General features: G+C 42.9%; 1 protein-coding gene across 1 annotated transcript in view; it reads right to left on the reverse strand.

Moving 5' to 3' along the window:
- Positions 1 to 1,505: 1,505 nt before the first annotated feature.
- The window catches only part of ches1 (checkpoint suppressor 1), a 76,615-nt gene continuing 59,014 nt past the window's right edge, over positions 1,506 to 19,106 (reverse strand). The window contains exons 4-6 of the mRNA XM_008284081.1: positions 18,242 to 18,300; positions 6,601 to 6,709; positions 1,506 to 5,512 (exon numbers count right to left, since the gene is read on the reverse strand). Of these exons, the coding sequence (XP_008282303.1) occupies positions 4,954 to 5,512; positions 6,601 to 6,709; positions 18,242 to 18,300 (727 nt within the window). The 3' untranslated portion in view covers positions 1,506 to 4,953. The remainder of the gene's footprint in view (positions 5,513 to 6,600; positions 6,710 to 18,241; positions 18,301 to 19,106) is intronic.

Genomic DNA, 19,106 nt, shown 5'->3' on the forward strand with positions numbered 1-19,106 from the left:
TGCAAATTACATTTCTACTCTGTAAAAGTGACTCTTTGTGTGAGTGTTGATGCTTGTATTTGTGTTTAAAATGCACTTCTCATGTAGTAACATGATGCTGCCACTAGAGTGTGATCACACCACGTGCCATGCAGGAAAAGAAACTCTCCTTCCAATTCCAAGACACACACACACACACACACACGCACACACGATCCATTCACTCCAGCATGCAACTATTTTACACGATGTCTAATAAAAGGAGATTTAAGGGAATTTTTAGGCGTTCAGAGGTCTCGCTCGCTCCTTTTAGAACACACTTCCTCCGACTAGCAGGGAGGGAAATTTCCTAAAAAACAATAAAGCTTTGCCATAAATGAGAGCTGACAAGAGAACGTTACCTCCACTTCTGTCTCCATGGAAACTTGCCTCGCTGGTCATTCTGTGGATATGGATGATATAGACCGGGGGAACCACACACAGCTCTCCGTGCATCAATCCACTTAGCACTTCAGTGTGGCTCCTCTACAACAGGATGTCACAGCATCTGGATTGATTGAATTTATTTCACTGAGATGAAATCAAAGGCCCACCACCTGACCCTGATGAGGATGTGCTTTTGAATCCACTTGTAACCTTTTTTTTTTCTGTCTTTAAGGAGGGGAAATAAAAAAAATGAAGTGATGTGAAAAATACGATCGGAGACCTGTGTCTAATCGCTGCGTCTAAATCTAATAGATACCATCAAACATGTGTTATCTGTGGCGCGTCGTCGCTACCTTTGAGTCTCACTCTCTGTAACTGAGTAGTATGATGCCCTCTAAAGATCTGGAGAATGCACACTTTTTTCTCACCCCCCCCCTCCCACCCCCCAACCCTCGTCTTTGCTGTAGTTGCATAGCAACAGAGGAGCTGCTAGCTCCAGTTGTGTTGTGGTGGGAGCGTGCTGCACAGGGAGGCACTGGCTCAAGATTAAGCCGGTCTCTGCTTCAATTATGAATGGGCTTCCACCGCCACACGGCTCCAAAATGGCACCACTCGGATTGATAAGACATTGAGGAACTCTTCGGTACACTTAACTCTTTTACTTCTCTCCCCCGAGGAGGGGAGGGGGGAGGCCGAGTTTGACTTTAATCAGAAGTATTGAACTTAAATGATTAGAGGAAGTAAATGAATAATTAACTGCAGGAAGAGGCATGGTTATGATAAGACCCTTGTTGATGGAAATATGCGAGGTTAATGATTGGGGTCAGTCTTGAGAGCAAATTAAAGAGTCTCCAGTCTCACAAAGCTACCACTTTAGCAGCAAATGGGGGTTAGTGTGTGGTGCATGCTGAAGTGGGGGGATGAGAGAGAGGGGGGGGATATGCATTCTTGTAATCTTTTACTATATTTAACTTTGAGAGGCGAAATTAGAAGAAATCGTACAGAACTACCAACCAGCAAAAGTGCCATTAACACCAACTCTGTATCTGCTAATGACTTCGGCGCTATCTAGAAACCGTCAAAAATAACAGCCGAGCTAATCTTCTGCAACTTGTATTTTTTATTATTGCAACCAACTGGAAGACAATACATCACATAAACATCATTGTAGTTTTTCAGAAAATGGAAAACAAAATAAAACAACATTTATATATTTTTTGCCACGGTATTGGACAACGTTGATATTTACATGTAGTGATGAAATAGGTCTTGAAATCATTCTTTGGCAATATGATTGCACAATAAGGAGAAAATTGAACATTTACTGAAAAGAAAAAAAACAAAACAAACAAAAAAAAACCAACACCTGGGTGTAACTCTGCATCACATCTCACAGATCAATAACAGTTTTGCATTTTGACATCTCTAACCTATGGCTTTCCAATATTCAGCTCAGACAGTCACCGAAAAAAAAAGAATGGCAGTATTGTAGATAATTTTGTCAGAGAGCAAAAAAAAAGCAAAACAGAAAATAAAAAGGCTGCATTAAAAACATCGACAAATAAAAAAAAATGGCAACTATTTCTTTTAGAGCATTTCGTCGTACGTTTGGCAGGTTTGCAAGAAACACTTGTTTTATGGGGCTTTTTCAGGCAGTGAAGTGTTATTTTCTTTGCTTTAAAATGTCCTTGGTATATTTTATGTGCTGCTCTGTTTTCTTTCTTTTTTTGTGTGTTTTTTTTGTGTTTTTTTTTTCCAGGACTCATAGGTCAGGAGTTCATCTGTCACTGAGTCAGAGGAAACAAAAAAGCAGTTGCCAAAGCAACACATTCTCCCTTTCGACATGCCTCTTGCCAACTGAACACGTTACTAGTCACCACAACGGTGGGTTGTTACATCAAGTACAGCAGAGTGCTTGACCTGGGCCACGGGAGCACTCAGACAGATATCAGACGAGAGACGGATGGCACACAACAAGAACACTGACAGTGTCTCCTTTTAGCCTTTTTTTTATATGTCGGCATGGATACCATACAAAATGCAAAGCCAGTGATGCATGCTACAGGTGGCAAAAGACTGTACCAGTGGATGGGACATGCATTTGTTTTCCTGCTTGGCTCGCTGACAATCGCTCAGCGTCTACTCAGCTTTAACAAAACCTTGTCTGACTCTGCTGCTACAACCCTTGATTTCACCTGTGAAGCTGCTCTTATTTTGAAAAACATCTCTGCAAATGAGGGGAAATGAACTCTTTAATGCAGCATCTATAATCACCTCAGATGCAAAGAAGCTCACTGCTGCCCTTGTGAATTTCAAATTAGTGTTTTCATGACCCTTAGTGAGACACAGCTTGCAGAGTGGCAAAAGGTAAAAAAAAAACAAACATAAAATATAACCTCTGATCTCCACACTGGGCTCTTGACACTGTATGCAACTAATTCCATTCACCAAAGGGTTAAAAAATACTGTATGTAAATTAGAAAAAACAAACTTGTGACGCTGCGTTTCAGTTCCTCCCGAGTAGCCTTTTTGGAGATATGAGGTTCTTTCAGGAGAGTTTTTCCCCTCCATGCCCGTCTGATTCAAACATTTACACTGAACAATGTCGATGGAAAGTAAGGACACATGTACATTTACACACTGGAGAAGAAAAAAAAACAAAAAAAAACAATACTGTTATAAATAAAGACAGTTCTGTCGTGACAACAGAGGTACTGAGGGCAGGCAGGCAGGCAGGCACAATGTTAAAGGGTGTGTGTTCCTGGGCACACAAACTCACACACTCCACAGACGTGTTCTGAAATAACACTGGGGTTAACATTGAACACCAAAAAATCACTGTACAGGCAGAAGAAGATGGAAGCCCACCCCTAAGAGGTGATTCAGCCGGCCTACATAGCCTGAACCCGAAGCCCAGAGGTGGCACCCTCGGGGGCCTCTAATTGCAGAGTGATCTCCCACGTTCCTCCCTGAAGACGTGTCTTTGAAAGCCCCGCTCAGAAAAGAGAACCCAAAAGATTCGAAGAAAAAAAAAGAAAAGAAAAAGAAAAGAAAAGAAAAGAAAAAAAAACCTCCAATATAATCACGGGTATAAGAATTGGCGGCAAAACTTTTTTTCTTTCCTCTAGGATCAAGGTTTATATGAAAATAAGTCATGCTTCATGCTAAATACATCGTTTATCTTACATGATCTTTGAATAAAAAAGATTTGCTTTTTATCTTATTTACAAGCACCCATGCAATATAACTGAGAAAGTCCTGCAGGTCAAATTGCTTCAATTAAGAAAGGAAAAAAATAAAATATTTTCTAACCTTTTTACAGAGTTGTCCACACGGGACAAATTGCTTATATCTTTATGAGGGTAGAGTGAGGGTAAACAGACACAAACAGAAATCTAAACCCACAGTTTATGTATATAGTTCTTTGACATTGTCAAATGAATAGGAAGGTGTGGTAGCTACTGGTAGCTATGATATCTATACCAGGTGTCTACGTCTATGGACAGAAGTACTGGGGGGTGGGGGTGGGGGGGGAGTTTTAGGGACGTTTACATTATGCAACAACAACAACAAAATGAAGGAGATATTGCCTCAGACCCGGCACACTATCCATCTCTATGGTGATAAACATGACCATTTTTTTTATTTTAATATATTTATTCTTAAATACTATGAGTGCTCTTGAAATAAACCATGTCTTTACCCATGATGCTTTTATTATAAGTGGCGTAAAAATGATCTTAAGTGCATGAATATATATCACATTGGGTTTTACATTTAGTTTGACACTTAAGGTCACTCTCTCTTCTAGCTCTTTACTACTATGCCTTCGTTTCTTTTTTGTGTGGTTTTTTTTTTGGGGGGGAAGGTTTTTTTTTTCTTCCTTGTCTCGTCAAGCTGTCGTATCGGCTACATGAAGCAACCTGGTCGCTTTATTCTTTGGCACAGTCTCACATTTGTGCTCGTGGATGTAGGAGAGTGATGCTAGTGAGCGGGGCCGAGAGAGCTCTAAGTCTTGTTGAATAGGCTGGGGTCTCGTCGGCTCGAGCCGTCGTCGCCGGCATCACTGCAAGATTGCTACAGATTCACATAGAAACAAACAGGTAAGACAAACAGCCATCTTCTCGTTCCTGCACTGTACGGCTCCTCGATGTGACTCGGTTTTGTCGTGTTCGACTTGTCCAAATTAGTGACAAAACATGCTTTATTTTAACTTTTTTTTTTTTCTTTTTTTTTTGTATGGCTTTCATCCCCTTTTAAACAACAAAAACAACAAAGACACATGAGAAATACCCAATGATGTTAGTGTTGCTGAACATGTAGGAAAACATAGATTTTTGATATTGCCACAAATAAGTAGGATTCACCTAATGCCCTGCAGATAGATAGAGGGAGATGACAAGTGTCCGTTGAGACTAATGCTGTAGTAACGTTACCTGTTGACCTATTTGTGTGTGTGTTGTATATGTGTCTGTGTGTTAATGTGTGTGCGTGCTTTGAGCTGTGTGCGTTTTGCATGACTATGTATTTGTTCTATGTGTGTGTGTCTTAGTTTCTCAGGGCCTCTTTCTGCTCCTTCTGGCCCTTGGCGGTGCGGTTTGTGATGTTGTTGAGGCAGGCTCTGACCCCCGCCAGGTGGAGCAGCGACCCCGCCGCCTCCTTCATCTCCTCGTCGTCGCTCTCCGGCGGCTTCTCCACCGCCGCCGCGCGCCGCTTCTTCAGCGGCAGCGTGTCGCTAATGCCCCTCGCTCGGTTTTTGGTCCAGGGCAAACTGCTCCCCGCCAGAGTCCCAGCTCCCGCCCCCGAACTACGTCTCTGTCCGCGCAGGGGCTGCTGGGAAATGTAGGTAGTAGTGGCGGCAGTGGTGATGTGAGAATCCAGTGGGATCTCCCGGGGCTCGGGTTTGACGTCTGATTGGATCTCCACGGCGATGATGTCGTCGTCGTCCAGCGGGGAGGAAGGGGCGGCGACCTGGGAGGAGCACAGCCTGCTGGGGGATTTGGCGGTGCTGTAGGTGTGGTCGTCCTGGAGGTCCTCGCTGCAGGGCGGAGGAGAGTAGCGGGATGGGCTGTCCTGTCCTCGGCTCAGATAATCTCCCAGGGATGATCTGCATGAAGCAAAGACACAGAGTGTGATATTGTTACTCCTGCTGTCACACCGCCAGCCAGGTGGCCCGCCTGCCTGCCCGTATATGCTCCACTGAAGCTGCTCCAGTTTGCATTTGGCTAGAAAGCAAAAAAAAAAAAAAAAAAAAAAAATCAAGTGATAATCTATCACCCTCAAATAGCCCCCTTGGGCCTCATGTGCACATTTCGCAGGTCAGGTTAAAACCTTGTATCTCTGAAAAGAGTCAGCCTTTCCCTTTAGAAATGAGCAGACTCATTTTCAGATTGCCACCTATGCATTTTTCAAATGACACAGTGCATTCTGAGCAGCTCTCATTCTCTCTAAGGTTGTGGAACTTGCTCAGCACAAAAAGAACCTTGCAAACTCCAAAGTCAGAACAGCACAGAGTGACAATTCTGCAGCGAGGCCATTTAACCACTGTCCACTGTACATTGTATCGCAACATATTTTGCTCTATTAGTCAGGAGACACTTTACTCTGTAAAGCATTAAAGGACAGGGGGGTACCCTGACAACCGATAAATCAAAGGGAGCTTCAGCAGCGTGGCCTGTCCCCCGGACATTTTCTCCTTCAGAATGAGAGGGTTAGCATATTAATATCTTATAAGAAAAACATGCACCCCTTACAGTGATCAAATATTCACTGCATACGCTTAGTGAGCCTTTGGGTATGTTTAATTCATTATGCGGTGCAGGCCATCATACTCTTATGCTCCTGTGATGGATGTGCATGTCCATGCATGCTCCAAATGTTCTTTGAATCATGAGGCCTCTCCCTCTAATAAACCTGTTTGTGTGTGAGAGACCGTTATATAAACACACCTGGATAAAATGTTCTGCACAGCGGGGAGCGTGTGAATGCCTCTGACTTTTGAACACAATAAAGATGTAATTATGTAAACTATCAGTGGAAAATTTCGGTCCTACATCTGTTTTGTGTGTTTTTTGTATGTGTGCATGCGGGTTAAGGTGTGTCTGTGTACGTCTGTGAGGGAATGTGTTTGTGCAGGTAAAGCCCTGACTGACAATAATTATATGGTTGAGGGCAACGGGAGCAAAGTTTACCAACCTTATGGCCGAGGTTCTGCTCCCCACAGGGCTTACAGGTAGGGGTCTGATAACAGGGAAGAGGGCCTGGCTCCTGACACGGGCGCCATTTTGGATCACACCGCGAGGAACTGCAAGACAGAGCAGCAGAAAAAAAACCAAAAGTTAAACAATATGTACAGAAAGATCCACACCAGATTAAGAAACAAATCAGCTTGAAAGTAGAGAGGAAACACAGTTAAAACTCCTCCAAAAACCCGATCGGATCTCGATAAGACCCCCGGAGCAGCTCGATGAGCATTCACTGACCATCTGAGGAGGCCAACAGGGCAATATTGATGAGCAAGGCAAGGTTAAATTGAGCGGGAAAGCGTCATAAATGAGTTAAGGCCGCTGCGAATCATTCAATTACCAACGACCGCTGGGCTCGGCTAAATCTAGCCTGTCTGAAGCTGTGGGATGAACGGCAGAGGCTGGAACTTAAAGAGGGATGCTGCACATTTTAAAATTTGAGAGACGCATTTGTCTTGTTTCGACATAAAACTGCTCTTTAAATCTATTTTTTCAGCATAAAATACAACAAATTCACAAAACGAACAGAAGCTTTTCTTTTAAAACACAATTATTAAAACAAAAGTTGGTTTCCAAACAGTTTTCAGGGCTGTAACGGTCTTTTATTCTTTAGTTTTTTACGCTTTAATCGGCAGATAATGTTCTGAATTGGTCATCTAATGATGAATTGCCAGTAAACACAGGTTTATATTTGAATAAAGCTGCAGCTAACAACTGAATAAACCCCTAAAAGTTCATCTTTGTGGTTCAAAGTTGCCAATTTAGAAGTTTTTTCCCCAAGTGTGATATAGAATATGTAGAGCTATGAAGCCCCTGTTGCTTTCTCCACCCATCCCTCCACAACTCGCTGCAGCTTGAGCACACCAGCTCACCTACAACTCTGCTCAATGTAAAACCACTCTACGATACACAAGAGCAAGCTGTTATATTGTAAGAGCAATAGAGCCGTTCACGTTTTAGCCACAAAACGATTCAACAGAAGAATAATGATACAGAAAGCCAACAAGGTAAAAGAAAAGAAAAAAAAGACATTCACGGCAGGAGTCTTTAAATAATGAAAAATGCCTGCTACGTATTCTCTTTCATTTCAGAGTCAATGGAGATGTCATCGAATTTCCTATTTAATCTGATCCTAATTCTAAAGATATTAATGCAACAATGACTTGAAACATAGACTGTGTGTGAAGATGAATGGACCATTCATGGCATCACCCATTGGTTTCCTCAACAGCGATTTGAAAGCTCAGCGTGCCTCCAGTTTTTTTTGGACCACTTCCACCGAATCTAAAAATGAGCAAAGAGGTTGAGCGCGAGTGGAGCTGAGGGGGACCACGCAAACGTCTCCGGGATGGGGACTGGACAATAACAGCACCCGCTTGTCACTCAAAGAGCCCCCCAGTTACACATAACTTTAAACCTTAATAGAACTTAAACAGGTGAGTTGTATAAAAGTTCACCTCTTGTACCGTGGTCATAAATGAGCCACAGAGGCCAGTATATGGCTGCTAACATGTTCAGTTCTGCTGTAAAGTTGGACATTTTAACATGGACGTCTATGAGGATTGACTCATTTTCGGAAGCGGCCTCAAGTGGCCGTCTGAGGAAGTGCAGCTCTTGCCACTCGTAGAACGGCTTCATTTATTAATCCTGGATGTTGCTGCTTGCATAAAACACAGAAAAGCAACAGAAAATTTGGTTGCAAGCTTAAAACTTTACAATAATCTGATTCTGAAAACAACTGATTATGTTCTTTGTCCATTGAGTAATTACTTATTAAACTAAATGTCACTGTTCTAATTGAAGAGTTTGTTTTGTATTAAATTTGTGATTAACTAAAGTTGAGTGTTCCAGCTGAACTTTTTTTTTTTTTTTTAAACTCCATCAGTGGCAAATTAATTGAAGGTGGAATTGTAATGGTGCGGAAATGCAAACATCAGGACTGCAACTAACATTTATTATTATTATTATTGTTGTTGATTAATCTGCTACTTTTTAAATAATCAATTCGTTGTTTGATATCAATGTCAGAAAATGGTGAAAAATGTCGAGCAGTGTGTTTCCTAAAGCCAAAAATGGCGTCCTCACATGTTTCGCTTCATCCACAACCCTAAAATATTCAGTTTGCTGTACTTGAGAAGAAAAGAAACCAGAAAATATTGACATTTAAGGACATGGAATCAGAATATTTGTCCTTGAAATTACTTAAACTAACTGATTATCAAAATATTTGGCAATTTATTTACCAGTTGACACAGCTGATCACTCAAATATTTGCGGCAGCTCAAGCACAACTCTATCATGATTATGTCCCACACATCACAGACCTCCGAGATCAGACTGTGTTTCGATGTGGATGCAGAAAAAGAGTGCAGAACAATTACTAAAAGTTCCCAGGGGCGGTGGGCTCTTTGTTCAGGGAGAAACTCTTCCAACAGTCGTCCATCTGGTCAAAGTCAGTAAGCAGGCAACAGGAGCGTTGGTCAGGGAGGGAAAAGTGTACCCAACCGTCACGCTAACCAGCTTTCAAAGAAACCAAAGAACCTGACAGAAGGACGACTCGACAGCACTCCATCTAAGTGCCATCTCACCGCACTGAAAAAACAGGCATATGGCAAACCCACCTGGAGTTTACCAAATACTACGTCCTGTGATCTAATGAGACTCAGATTGAATTCTCAGGCCTGACAGCCTGGCATTTCAACTGGCAGAAAAAAAAAAAAAAAACAGGTGCTGCTTATCACCTGGAGAATGTGGACACCACACTGAAGCATAATACAGAGAGGTCATTGAAGAAAACCCCACAGAACGGAGCCTTCCAGCGACACAACACCCTGAACCGCACAGCCAGGATAATGGACTGGCTTTGGAACAAATCCCCGAGTATCCTCTAGTGGCCCGTTCAAAGCCTGGACTCGAAGCCATTTGAAAATCTGTAGGGAGAACTGAAGATGACGGTTTACGCTCCTGAGCCAATGTGACAACTGGAGGTTGCAACACTTAAAGCAGCTGTTTGAGCCAAATGTCAGCACTCGATTTTTGAAACAGATGCAAAAGAGTTCAACATTTTGGGAAACTGGCTTAAGTCGCTTCCTTGCAGAAAGTCACACAAGAAGATCGATACCACTGCCAGCCACCCGTTAGCTTAGCTTAGCATAAAGACAAGAAACAGGTAGCGGTGCAACAGATTACAGAACTTTAGATTGCATCACAATTTTTGAGTCACAGACTGGACCATTTTAACTTTGTGTCTGGCACTGTAATTACGCATCAAGATTTCACTTTTCAGTTTGCCTATCTGTCAAAAAGCAGGATTACACCAAAACTACAAAGTGAAGATCACTTTCTTGTTATGCTAAGCTAAGCTAATTGGCTGCTAGCTCTGGCTTCTTATAACAAAAACACGACTTGAGTGGTATCAAGCTTCTAATCTGACCCTCAGCAAGATAGTGAACAAGCAGATTCACCAAAAAAAAAAAAAATCCTAACTACTTCTTTGAAACTTTGTGACATTTTAAGCACTATGAATGAGACCATTACCTAACAAAAAACCTTTGAACCCCAAAAGCTGCCCTCGGTTTTCAAAGGCATGCTATCTTCACAAAACTTGCCAAAATTACATCATTTATCAGAGCAAGAAACTGTACAAACAGACAGAATTCTTCAACTTCACGATGATCCTTGCATGTGTGAACTTTGGTTTTGTCGGGAATGCCAACCAAGCTAAGCTTAAAATAATCATATTTCATGAAAATCCCTTTAGTCTACATGTCTAATTAAAAGAAATTGCCATAAATAAATCAGTTGCATGAACCAGATAGTGTAAAAAAATAAAATAAAATAAATGTTGTGCTTCTCGGCACAACTAAGAAGCAATAGGGACTCAGCTGTAACCAACGATCTCATAAGAAAATTCAGGGACTTTTGGGCTGAACTGCAGGCTGTGTTTAAACAAAGCAGAGAGGAAGCATGTCTCAAGCAACAAATAAAAAGTGTAATTTGTGAAATTTCATCAGCATACAGAGCCACCTTTCCCCCCAGTATTCAAAACATCTGTGGACGCTTTGAAAAATGTTGTAACTTTCATGTTTTTTTTATGATTTATGTTTCATACTGCACAAAATACATTTTTGAATTCTCCCTACTTGTAGTCATGGTCGTGCTGTTTCCATAGAGGTGCATGACTTTACATTGCAGTGAAAAATGAGCCCACAGTGAGCAAAAATGTGTCTGGGCATCAGAGGGTTAAACTGGTATCAAGGTTAAAATTTGACCTACTTTGACTGAGAAATCATTTTATGGTTCAGTTTCCAGCGTGTTCAGGTGGAACATTTTCTGCTTCAGAACCGGCTCAGTGTAAAAAAAAAAAAAAAAAACATTTTCTAATTATAACAAACATCCAGAACCTCCAAATAAAAAGTGTTTCTCATGCAGTTTCAGATTTTCCATTGAGGTCAAAGTCTTGCCTCTGGTTTCCTACTTGTGCTGAGGACCGGACTGTGGCAGAACAGAAGGAGGATCTGCTCAGACTGCGAGCTTTCAACAGTGCAACTGCTGCAAATCTATATATATTTATATTATCTTAGAAGAGAAGAAACGAACAAAAAAAAAAAAAGGAGAGAAGAGAAGTGTATGTGTACATCTGAGCCAAAAGCTCTCATTATTCAAGGCTGGCTGCTCACCACAGCCATCCCAGCCCACTAAAACAGCTGTCATTTTCATCTCTGGGGTCAGTTTGCGTTGCACAAACGATGACCTGCTGTTTGCTTTTGTCTGCCGCAGAAGCATTTGTTAAGGTGCAAAACACGAAGACCTCCCCCCCATCCCCGTTTTTTTTTTTTTTTTCCCTGTATACCACAGCGTCAATAACGCCGTCGGTTTTAAATCTTGGTAAATTTATGATCGATGTTATGAGGAGAAATTTAATTCGCCCCAGGAACCGCAAGCTCATTAAAACATGCAAGTTGTCATGGGGAGGCCACCCCAGAAAACAATCTTGTAGATGTGGTTGCAAACACACACACACACACAAACACACACACACACACAGAGAAAGGGATGAATTATGATAGATTTGTTTGTGCTTTTGTCATTGTTAGTGTGTTTCTGTAGCCTTCCCCTGGCCGGCTGTGTCCATAGTAATCTTATTGACTCCAGTTAGTGCGGCTCTGCCCCTGATATCTCCAGCTCTGCTCTCCATAACCTTATAAGTAAGTCCCTGCACAGAGTCTCTTTTGTAATCTTGATCACTCGCTGCATGGTTGTGTGTGTGGGCAGTGCATTAGGTCTCCCCGGGTTGACATGCGCCCAACCCCTCCCCTCCCCTCCCCTCCACTCCCCCAACCCCTCGCTCCAAGTCGGGCTTTCGGGTTGCCATAGCAACGGTTCCCCTTTTCCACATGCCACAGAGTGGTAGATCATGCATCAGAAGAGAAAGTGATAGAGGGAAGGAGAGAGAGAGAGAGAGCGCGAAAAAGGGGGGAAAAGGAAATACCAAGCTCTGTTTGACATGGCCTCTCATAGCTCAGCGACACACTCCTGACCACCACTGTTTACCCTAGAAACACACACACACACACACACGCAGACACACACAACTCTCTCCTTGTAGGTGCTGTATCCTCACTTTGCTGTTTGAATTTCCTCAGCAAACCCTCCTTTTTGTGCGTCTAATTCCACCCTCTCTTGCAGGTTTTTCTTTTTTTTTTTTTCCCTCCTCTCAGTATCGATCTGTCATTCTATGTATAGTGGTGACTCATATCTCCGACTGAGCATGCATGCTGTCTCCGCAGGTAAAAAGCCTGGGACATATGCCGCGGAGACGAGGCGACAAACTAAGCTGAGCAAGACCAGGCAGCACTCTCAAAGCCTCACTCGCTGGAGATTGAGCAATACAAAGCAGCAAAGCAGGGACCCGCTGAGGGAAAAATAATAAAATGTAGGAACAGACAAGTTGTCTGCATCTCTGCCTTTTTCCTAGAGAGAAAATATCCTCTAGTCTGTCTTTTTCCTATGTCTGGTCAGCTGCTCTGCCTTTTCTGTCTGCTTCCTACGTCCTCGCCTGCCTGTTTTCCAGGGCAAGCGAAAGCCTCCCTCCCCTCTCCGCTCTCATGTGCCGTATATACGCAGCTCGGCCTCCTCTGCTCTCCTGTTAAATGAGTTCCACATGGCCCTGCAGGCTGCAGTCTCCCCGCACGGCCGGCAGAGGAGCTCAGCATCCAGGAACCAAACACAAAACGCTCACACCGGGTTTGGAGGTTCAGAGGTCACAGCCGGCAGACCTTGAGAATGCAACTGTTTGAAAGTGGCCTCTCGCTCAGTCAAAACACCACCACCACCACCCCTCTCGTCCTCCTCCTCCTCCTCCTCCTCCTCCTCCTCGTGTATTTGCCTGCTTCGCTGCTGTGTGTTAAACTGAGTACAGAGGCTGAGGGCAGGATGCATACTAATGCTGTCTGACTGACTGGCTGACTGACGGACTGGATTGCTGGTGGGCTGAAGTTGCTGGCAGTTTAACTAGATGGCTAACTGGCTTGTCTATCTGACACTCCAGCTGAGTGTTTAAGTGGCTGGCTGACTGACACGTACTGTAACTCGCAAAAATAAAAGCAACACTTGATTACTGTAACCTAATAAGCCTTTAAAACAAAGCGAGAAACATAAATTAATAGGGTGGAAGCTAATCAACACCTGTGTTCTTGTACATAACTTTTACCTCCTGCTATTTGGTCAATGGCAGTCTGGCTTCCTTAATCCATGAACCCCAAAATTACCAAAATTACACCACTTATCACTGACAGAAACTCCGGCTTTCTGATGGTTCTTGAGTTAATCATGTGTAAAGTTGAGGAAATTACCCAAATCCAAGCATAAAATCATGACATTTCATAAAAAATCATTTTATTCTACATTTAAAAATTTGCACCAGGCTTCTCCTCAGTGCAACTCAGAGCAGACTGGAGCAAAGTATGGAATTAGAGTGACAATATAATATATCTGATTAATACAATAAACGCAGCATGGCTCAAACACAGTACACAGAGGAGCTCGTTGCTGGAAAATATATATATAGCATGGTAAAATATTTTTCTAGAGCTGATGTGCAGAGTAGTGTTGAAAATGCCTGCTTTGTTAAATATGTCATTTTTCCTCATGCTGGTATTGACATTTCATTGAAATCACTTTATTCTGCAAGTCTCATTTGCCAAAAATAAAGTGTTTTCTCCAAACAGATTCTGTAAAAAATAAAAAAAATAAAAAAAAACTTAACAAAAAAAAAATCTACACTCTCTGCTGCAACAGTGAAGCCATGAGTGACTCAACTACAATCAACAGTTGCATGACAGAAATGCTCAGACTTCTCAGCTGAACTGCAGGCTGTGCACACCACAAAGCAAACGTGGAAACAAATACAACATCTAAGCCAGGGGTGTCCAATCCTGGTCCTCGAGGGCCACAATCCTGCATGTTTTAGATGTTTCCTTCTTCCAACACACCTGATTCAAATGATCAGCTCATCATCAAGCTCTGCAGAAGCCTGATAACGATCCTGATCATTTGAATCAGGTGTGTTGGAAGAAAGAAACATCTAAAACATGCAGGACTACGGCCCTCGAGGACCAGGATTGGACACCCCTGATCTAAGCTGTACACGTTGATTGTTTTTTGAAAATAATTTTTGAAAATAATCAAAGAAACATATAGTCTTTCAGGGTTTTTATTTGTTTGTGTGTTTGTTTTATGACCGTACAACTGTGTCAAACTGCACAGACAACAATTTGGAGTTCTCTCTACTTCGAGCCGTGGTTGTTCTGTTTCCATAGAGGTACAAGGCCTTATAATTCAGTGAAAAATGAGCATTGACAACTGAGAATTAAAGGGAACCTCCACCAATTTTACACTTGAAGTTCAGTTTATTGGTCATTAGGATGACACTGTACATTATCACACATACACCATCCCCACTGTGAAGCACGGTGGTGGCAGCATCATGCCTCATGGTACGTGTCCACAGGATACGTCAATGTCTCGCCTCCCTTTCACTGTGTACGTGAAACGCCCCGCGTCCTGCTCTGGAGCATCGTGGGGCGTTTTGAGCGACGTGGTGTGCTCATTTGCATAAAGCAGACTTGACTTCTACTTTATGCAAATTTGGGGTGGGGAGCGGACGTTTGACGCCTCGCGTAACTTTCGTAAAACGGCTAAACTAGCCGTTGTTGAACCAAAATGAGGACAGATTCAGCAACTGCATTTTTTCTCCCCTCAAATGTTTTCATAAAATATTTTTCGCTGAACGGGCCGAGCCGTCATGTTGGCTAGCTGCTTCTACAGGACTGGCGTTTGGTGAATGGACAAGCAGCTGTCATGTGACCACCTAGTTGCCCTCTAGTGCATGCCCATCAAGAGGGTAATATTCAGAAGCGACACATTACCATGTGGGTAAAATCGCCCCTGTGGACACGTAGCTTCAGCTGAACAAAACAGGTGTATAATGTCTTTGGCGGTTTTGCACTTTAAAGTCCTGGTGATGTTGGGGTTTCCCCTAGTTTAGGCTTAAAGAGCAACCCTTTGAAGTTTGGTTGTATGAAACACCCATTCATTGACAGTGTATTACCTCCAGTAGCTCATCGTTGGCAGCTCCCAAATTAGAAGAAGCAGAGATGACTGCTGGCAGGGAAATGAGGTCAGCAGCAAAACAGATTTTAGCCACCTAAAAAGAGGTCCACCTCACAAAATCTGTTTAACTGCATGTTATAATTAGAATATTGTTTGCTTTCCTTTGCCGTCAGACATTCCTTTCCTTTTGGTGCTACATTTTTTACAACTATGGAGCTTCTGTATTCCTACAAATAAGAACACCCATGCTTGGAACCAGCACAGCTGATCTGCAGCGTAATACGGTGTGCGGCGTAGGAATATGGACGTTCTGCAATTGAGAGAGTTGTAGTGCCAAAGGAAAGTCTGACAGCTCAGTAAAGAGGGTGAGAATATTCTAAATATTCCGTACGCTTACATTTTTTTTTAGGAGGGCCTTTTATTTTAGCTGGCTAAAATACATTTTGCTGCTGACACCGTTCACACTGCTCAGCTTCCCTGCCAACAGTCCGCTCTGCTTCTTTAAACTGAGGAGTTGCCAACCACGATCTACACACACTGACTGTGGATAAGTTCCTCATACAAGCTCACTTCAAACAAAGTCTAATATCCCTTTCAAGACCGCATGTTTATCCTGAACCACAAACATGGAACATGGTGTGAAGGAGGATGTCATAATTTCAACAAAAGCCAAGTTTCATTATGAGTAAAGTTGGATCCAGCGTCGTTGGAGTTGAAGTGTTGATTGCTGGATTGGTTTTTTCATTCAGTGTTTCCATTATTTTGTCGTCATATTATACAGTGGTGGAAGAAGTGCCCAATAAGTACAGGAACAGTAAAAGTAACAGGAGACAAAAATACTCCATCAATATGTACGAAGAGGTTTCAGCCACAGACTAATATATGTGTTTCTCAAAAATTGTTTTCCTGGCTGCACTATAAATACATAACTTTTTTTTTTTTTATTTTTTTTTAGCAATTTTTAATTAGAATTTTATCAACAATTTATTGTTATTTTACAGATTTGTGCTGTTTTGTTATATACAGGTCAGATCTAGTAAAATGACAGAAAACAGTATTTACAAAACAAACAGACAAATTAACTCTTTTACAATGTCTTAGTGTAAAAGTACACATGTATTCACTGTATTTAAACCAGCAAAAATATCACTACCTTTAGAGACTTATTGTTATTTTTACAATTTTGACAATTTTTGAACGGTATTGTATTCCACTGTTCATTATAGTATTTTTTTGGTACCCTTTATGCCAGATTTTTTGCTTTATTGCTGGATTATTTTATTTTATTTACTTTTTTTACAGTGTCTTCATAGTATTTTTAAAAATGTATTTATGAAATGATAAAAATAAAATCTAAAATCCACTCTGTCAAAACCTTTGACTCTAATGTCAACAAAATGAAACAAAAATCACTAAATATTTGTGCAAATTAGGGCATTTATATATCTGTATACATAAATATTCAAACAGTAAATTTCAGATCACTTGAGACACAACAGTTAATTGTCTTATAGTAAGTAGCTGCACTGTGATGTCTGTCATTAACCTTCAACCTTAATGACCAGTCCGTTTTTCTGTTGACTTGGATACACTCTCCTTTTGCAGCTGACGGGTTAATAAAAGCTTGGAACTGTTTCCCCCTTAAATAAAAGCAGGTAACCCAGGAGCTTAACTTTAAAAAAAGACCACTTAGTCCGAGCAGACCTTGTGTAATTTAAAGCCCCTGAACGATGAACTGGTGGAGGCGGGGTGACGGGTCGGGGTGAGGACTCGGCTCGCAGCCATCGTCCTCGTGCTCTTCCTGAGGCGGGCGGCGCTGGGTCACGGGCAGATTTCAGCCCACGTCAGCTCAGAGCGGAGCGGCTCTGAAAGCTCTGGGAATGGGAGATGGAAGTAATAAGTGAGGGCACTAACAGCCCCAAACTCACTCTCTCTGGCAGTCCAGAAACACCATCTTCTCTACCCCACCCCACCCCCCAACGACTCTTTGCTTGTCTTTGCCTCTGGCTGTCTGTCACAACTTTCTTTCCCCCTGCTGCCTCCGAATATCACACCTGACCATTCTGGCACTCTCTCCTTTCAAAAACACATTACACATTAAAAAAGTTTCCCCTTTTCCTCCTGTCTCTGCTTGTCACATGTGCACTCTCAGTCAGCCTTCCTGACTGTCTTCCCCCTCCATCGCCGCCGCCGCCGCCACCGCCACCGTCACCACCACCACCACCACCACCTCCGTCTATCCGTCCATCTGTCCGGCTGCTCAGACACATCACTCAGACTGTGTTGTGTGTCTAGAGGGAGTCCAGGTTTTCAGACACTCTCTCCAACCTCGGCTCCTTGACCATTACTACTCCATTATCAGCGGCGATGGAGGGCGTGCCGCAGACGCCTAATGTATCCATTTCCCCCTCCATTTAGGACTCGGCAGCCCAGCGAGCTCCCGGAGTGCTCCCTGATTGGGATTGAATGTCCATTTAAACTGCTGTCCAGCCACCAGGGAGGAGGTCGGCGGAGGAGGAAGAGGAGGAGAGGAATAATGGGAAATACAGGGAAAAAAGGGGGAAGTGTATAAGAGCAAAAGAGCGAGTTGAATGAGGGAAAAGGAGGCGAGGGGATTGCTCCCCAGCCTCTGATTCTTCCTCTGCTGTGTCTCTATCACTTCTTTTTTCTTTTCTTTTTTTAACAAACTTTCAAATACGCCTCCGTAGGAAAAAAAAAAAAAAAAGAAGAAGAATTCCTCCTTTTGGAGCCGAGCCAAGTGTCAGAACTCAGCACTCGGTATTCTCAAGGTGCGCTTCTAAAAAGAGGGATTTGGAATTGAGATGATTGGAGTTGGCACATCCGTAGAGGGTGGAAGGAGAGAGAGAGGAGGTGGGGAGGAGGAAGAGGAGACAGACAGAAAAGACAGAAAGAAAGAAAGAAAGAAAGAAAGACAGAGGCGGGAGATCAGACAAGACTTTTCAGAGGTGAAACGGTACCTTGTAGGAGAACTCCTCCGTTCTTTCTGAAGAGGGGACTCCCCGACCACAATGGAGGACTAGAAAGAAAAGAAGAAGAAGGAGGGACGTGGGGGAGAGGAGAGGAGAGAAAACTGGTCAATCATTTGATCATGTTGCAGCCGCCAACCAGCCCAGCCGGCTTCATCATGAGGCAGATAGCAAAGGCAGGAATTTGAGCCCATAAGCCAGCGCTTCTGATTATAGTGATTAGATTCCCGGGTGTCCCACTGTTGCCATTATTCCCTGTGATTACCTCGGAGAATTACAGCCTCGACGCTGTAGTCCATGGGGGTAATTTCTCATGACAACCCCCCACCGCCCGCCACTGGTCCATTCACACACATTCAACAAGAAAAAAAAAATAAAAAATCAACACACACGTACATTTAACGCCGCTTATGTACATACAGTGTGGCACATTGAAAACACAAGAGCACACACACTCGGAGGAAGCACACAAAGCCGGGGACTCACTTTAGGTGATCATTGCACCACTAATGAGGGAGGTAATGACGGCATTTCTCACATAGACGGAGATATCTTCACTCACACTTTCACACGCAAGACAATAGATACAGTTCTGCTGGTGGAGCCATAATTTTAGAGGGGGAAAGAAGATGGAGCGATAGAGGGGAAAGAGGCTGTAAGAGCTTTTCCAGGTTGAGTGGTCTTTAGCTCCCCATTAGACGGCACGTCTGACTGCTCCTTTGCTTCTTCTTTCTTTTTTTTTTCAACCCCCCTCTCTCCTTTATAGCCAGACAGGCTGTTCTCAAACAACACAGGTCTCGGTCATGTGTACACAAACAGGACAGAAAACACCTGGGGGACTCGCCGCTTTTGAGTT

This window comes from Stegastes partitus, unplaced genomic scaffold (assembly GCF_000690725.1).
Source record: "Stegastes partitus isolate 25-593 unplaced genomic scaffold, Stegastes_partitus-1.0.2 Scaffold344, whole genome shotgun sequence".
NCBI lineage: Eukaryota > Metazoa > Chordata > Actinopteri > Pomacentridae > Stegastes > Stegastes partitus.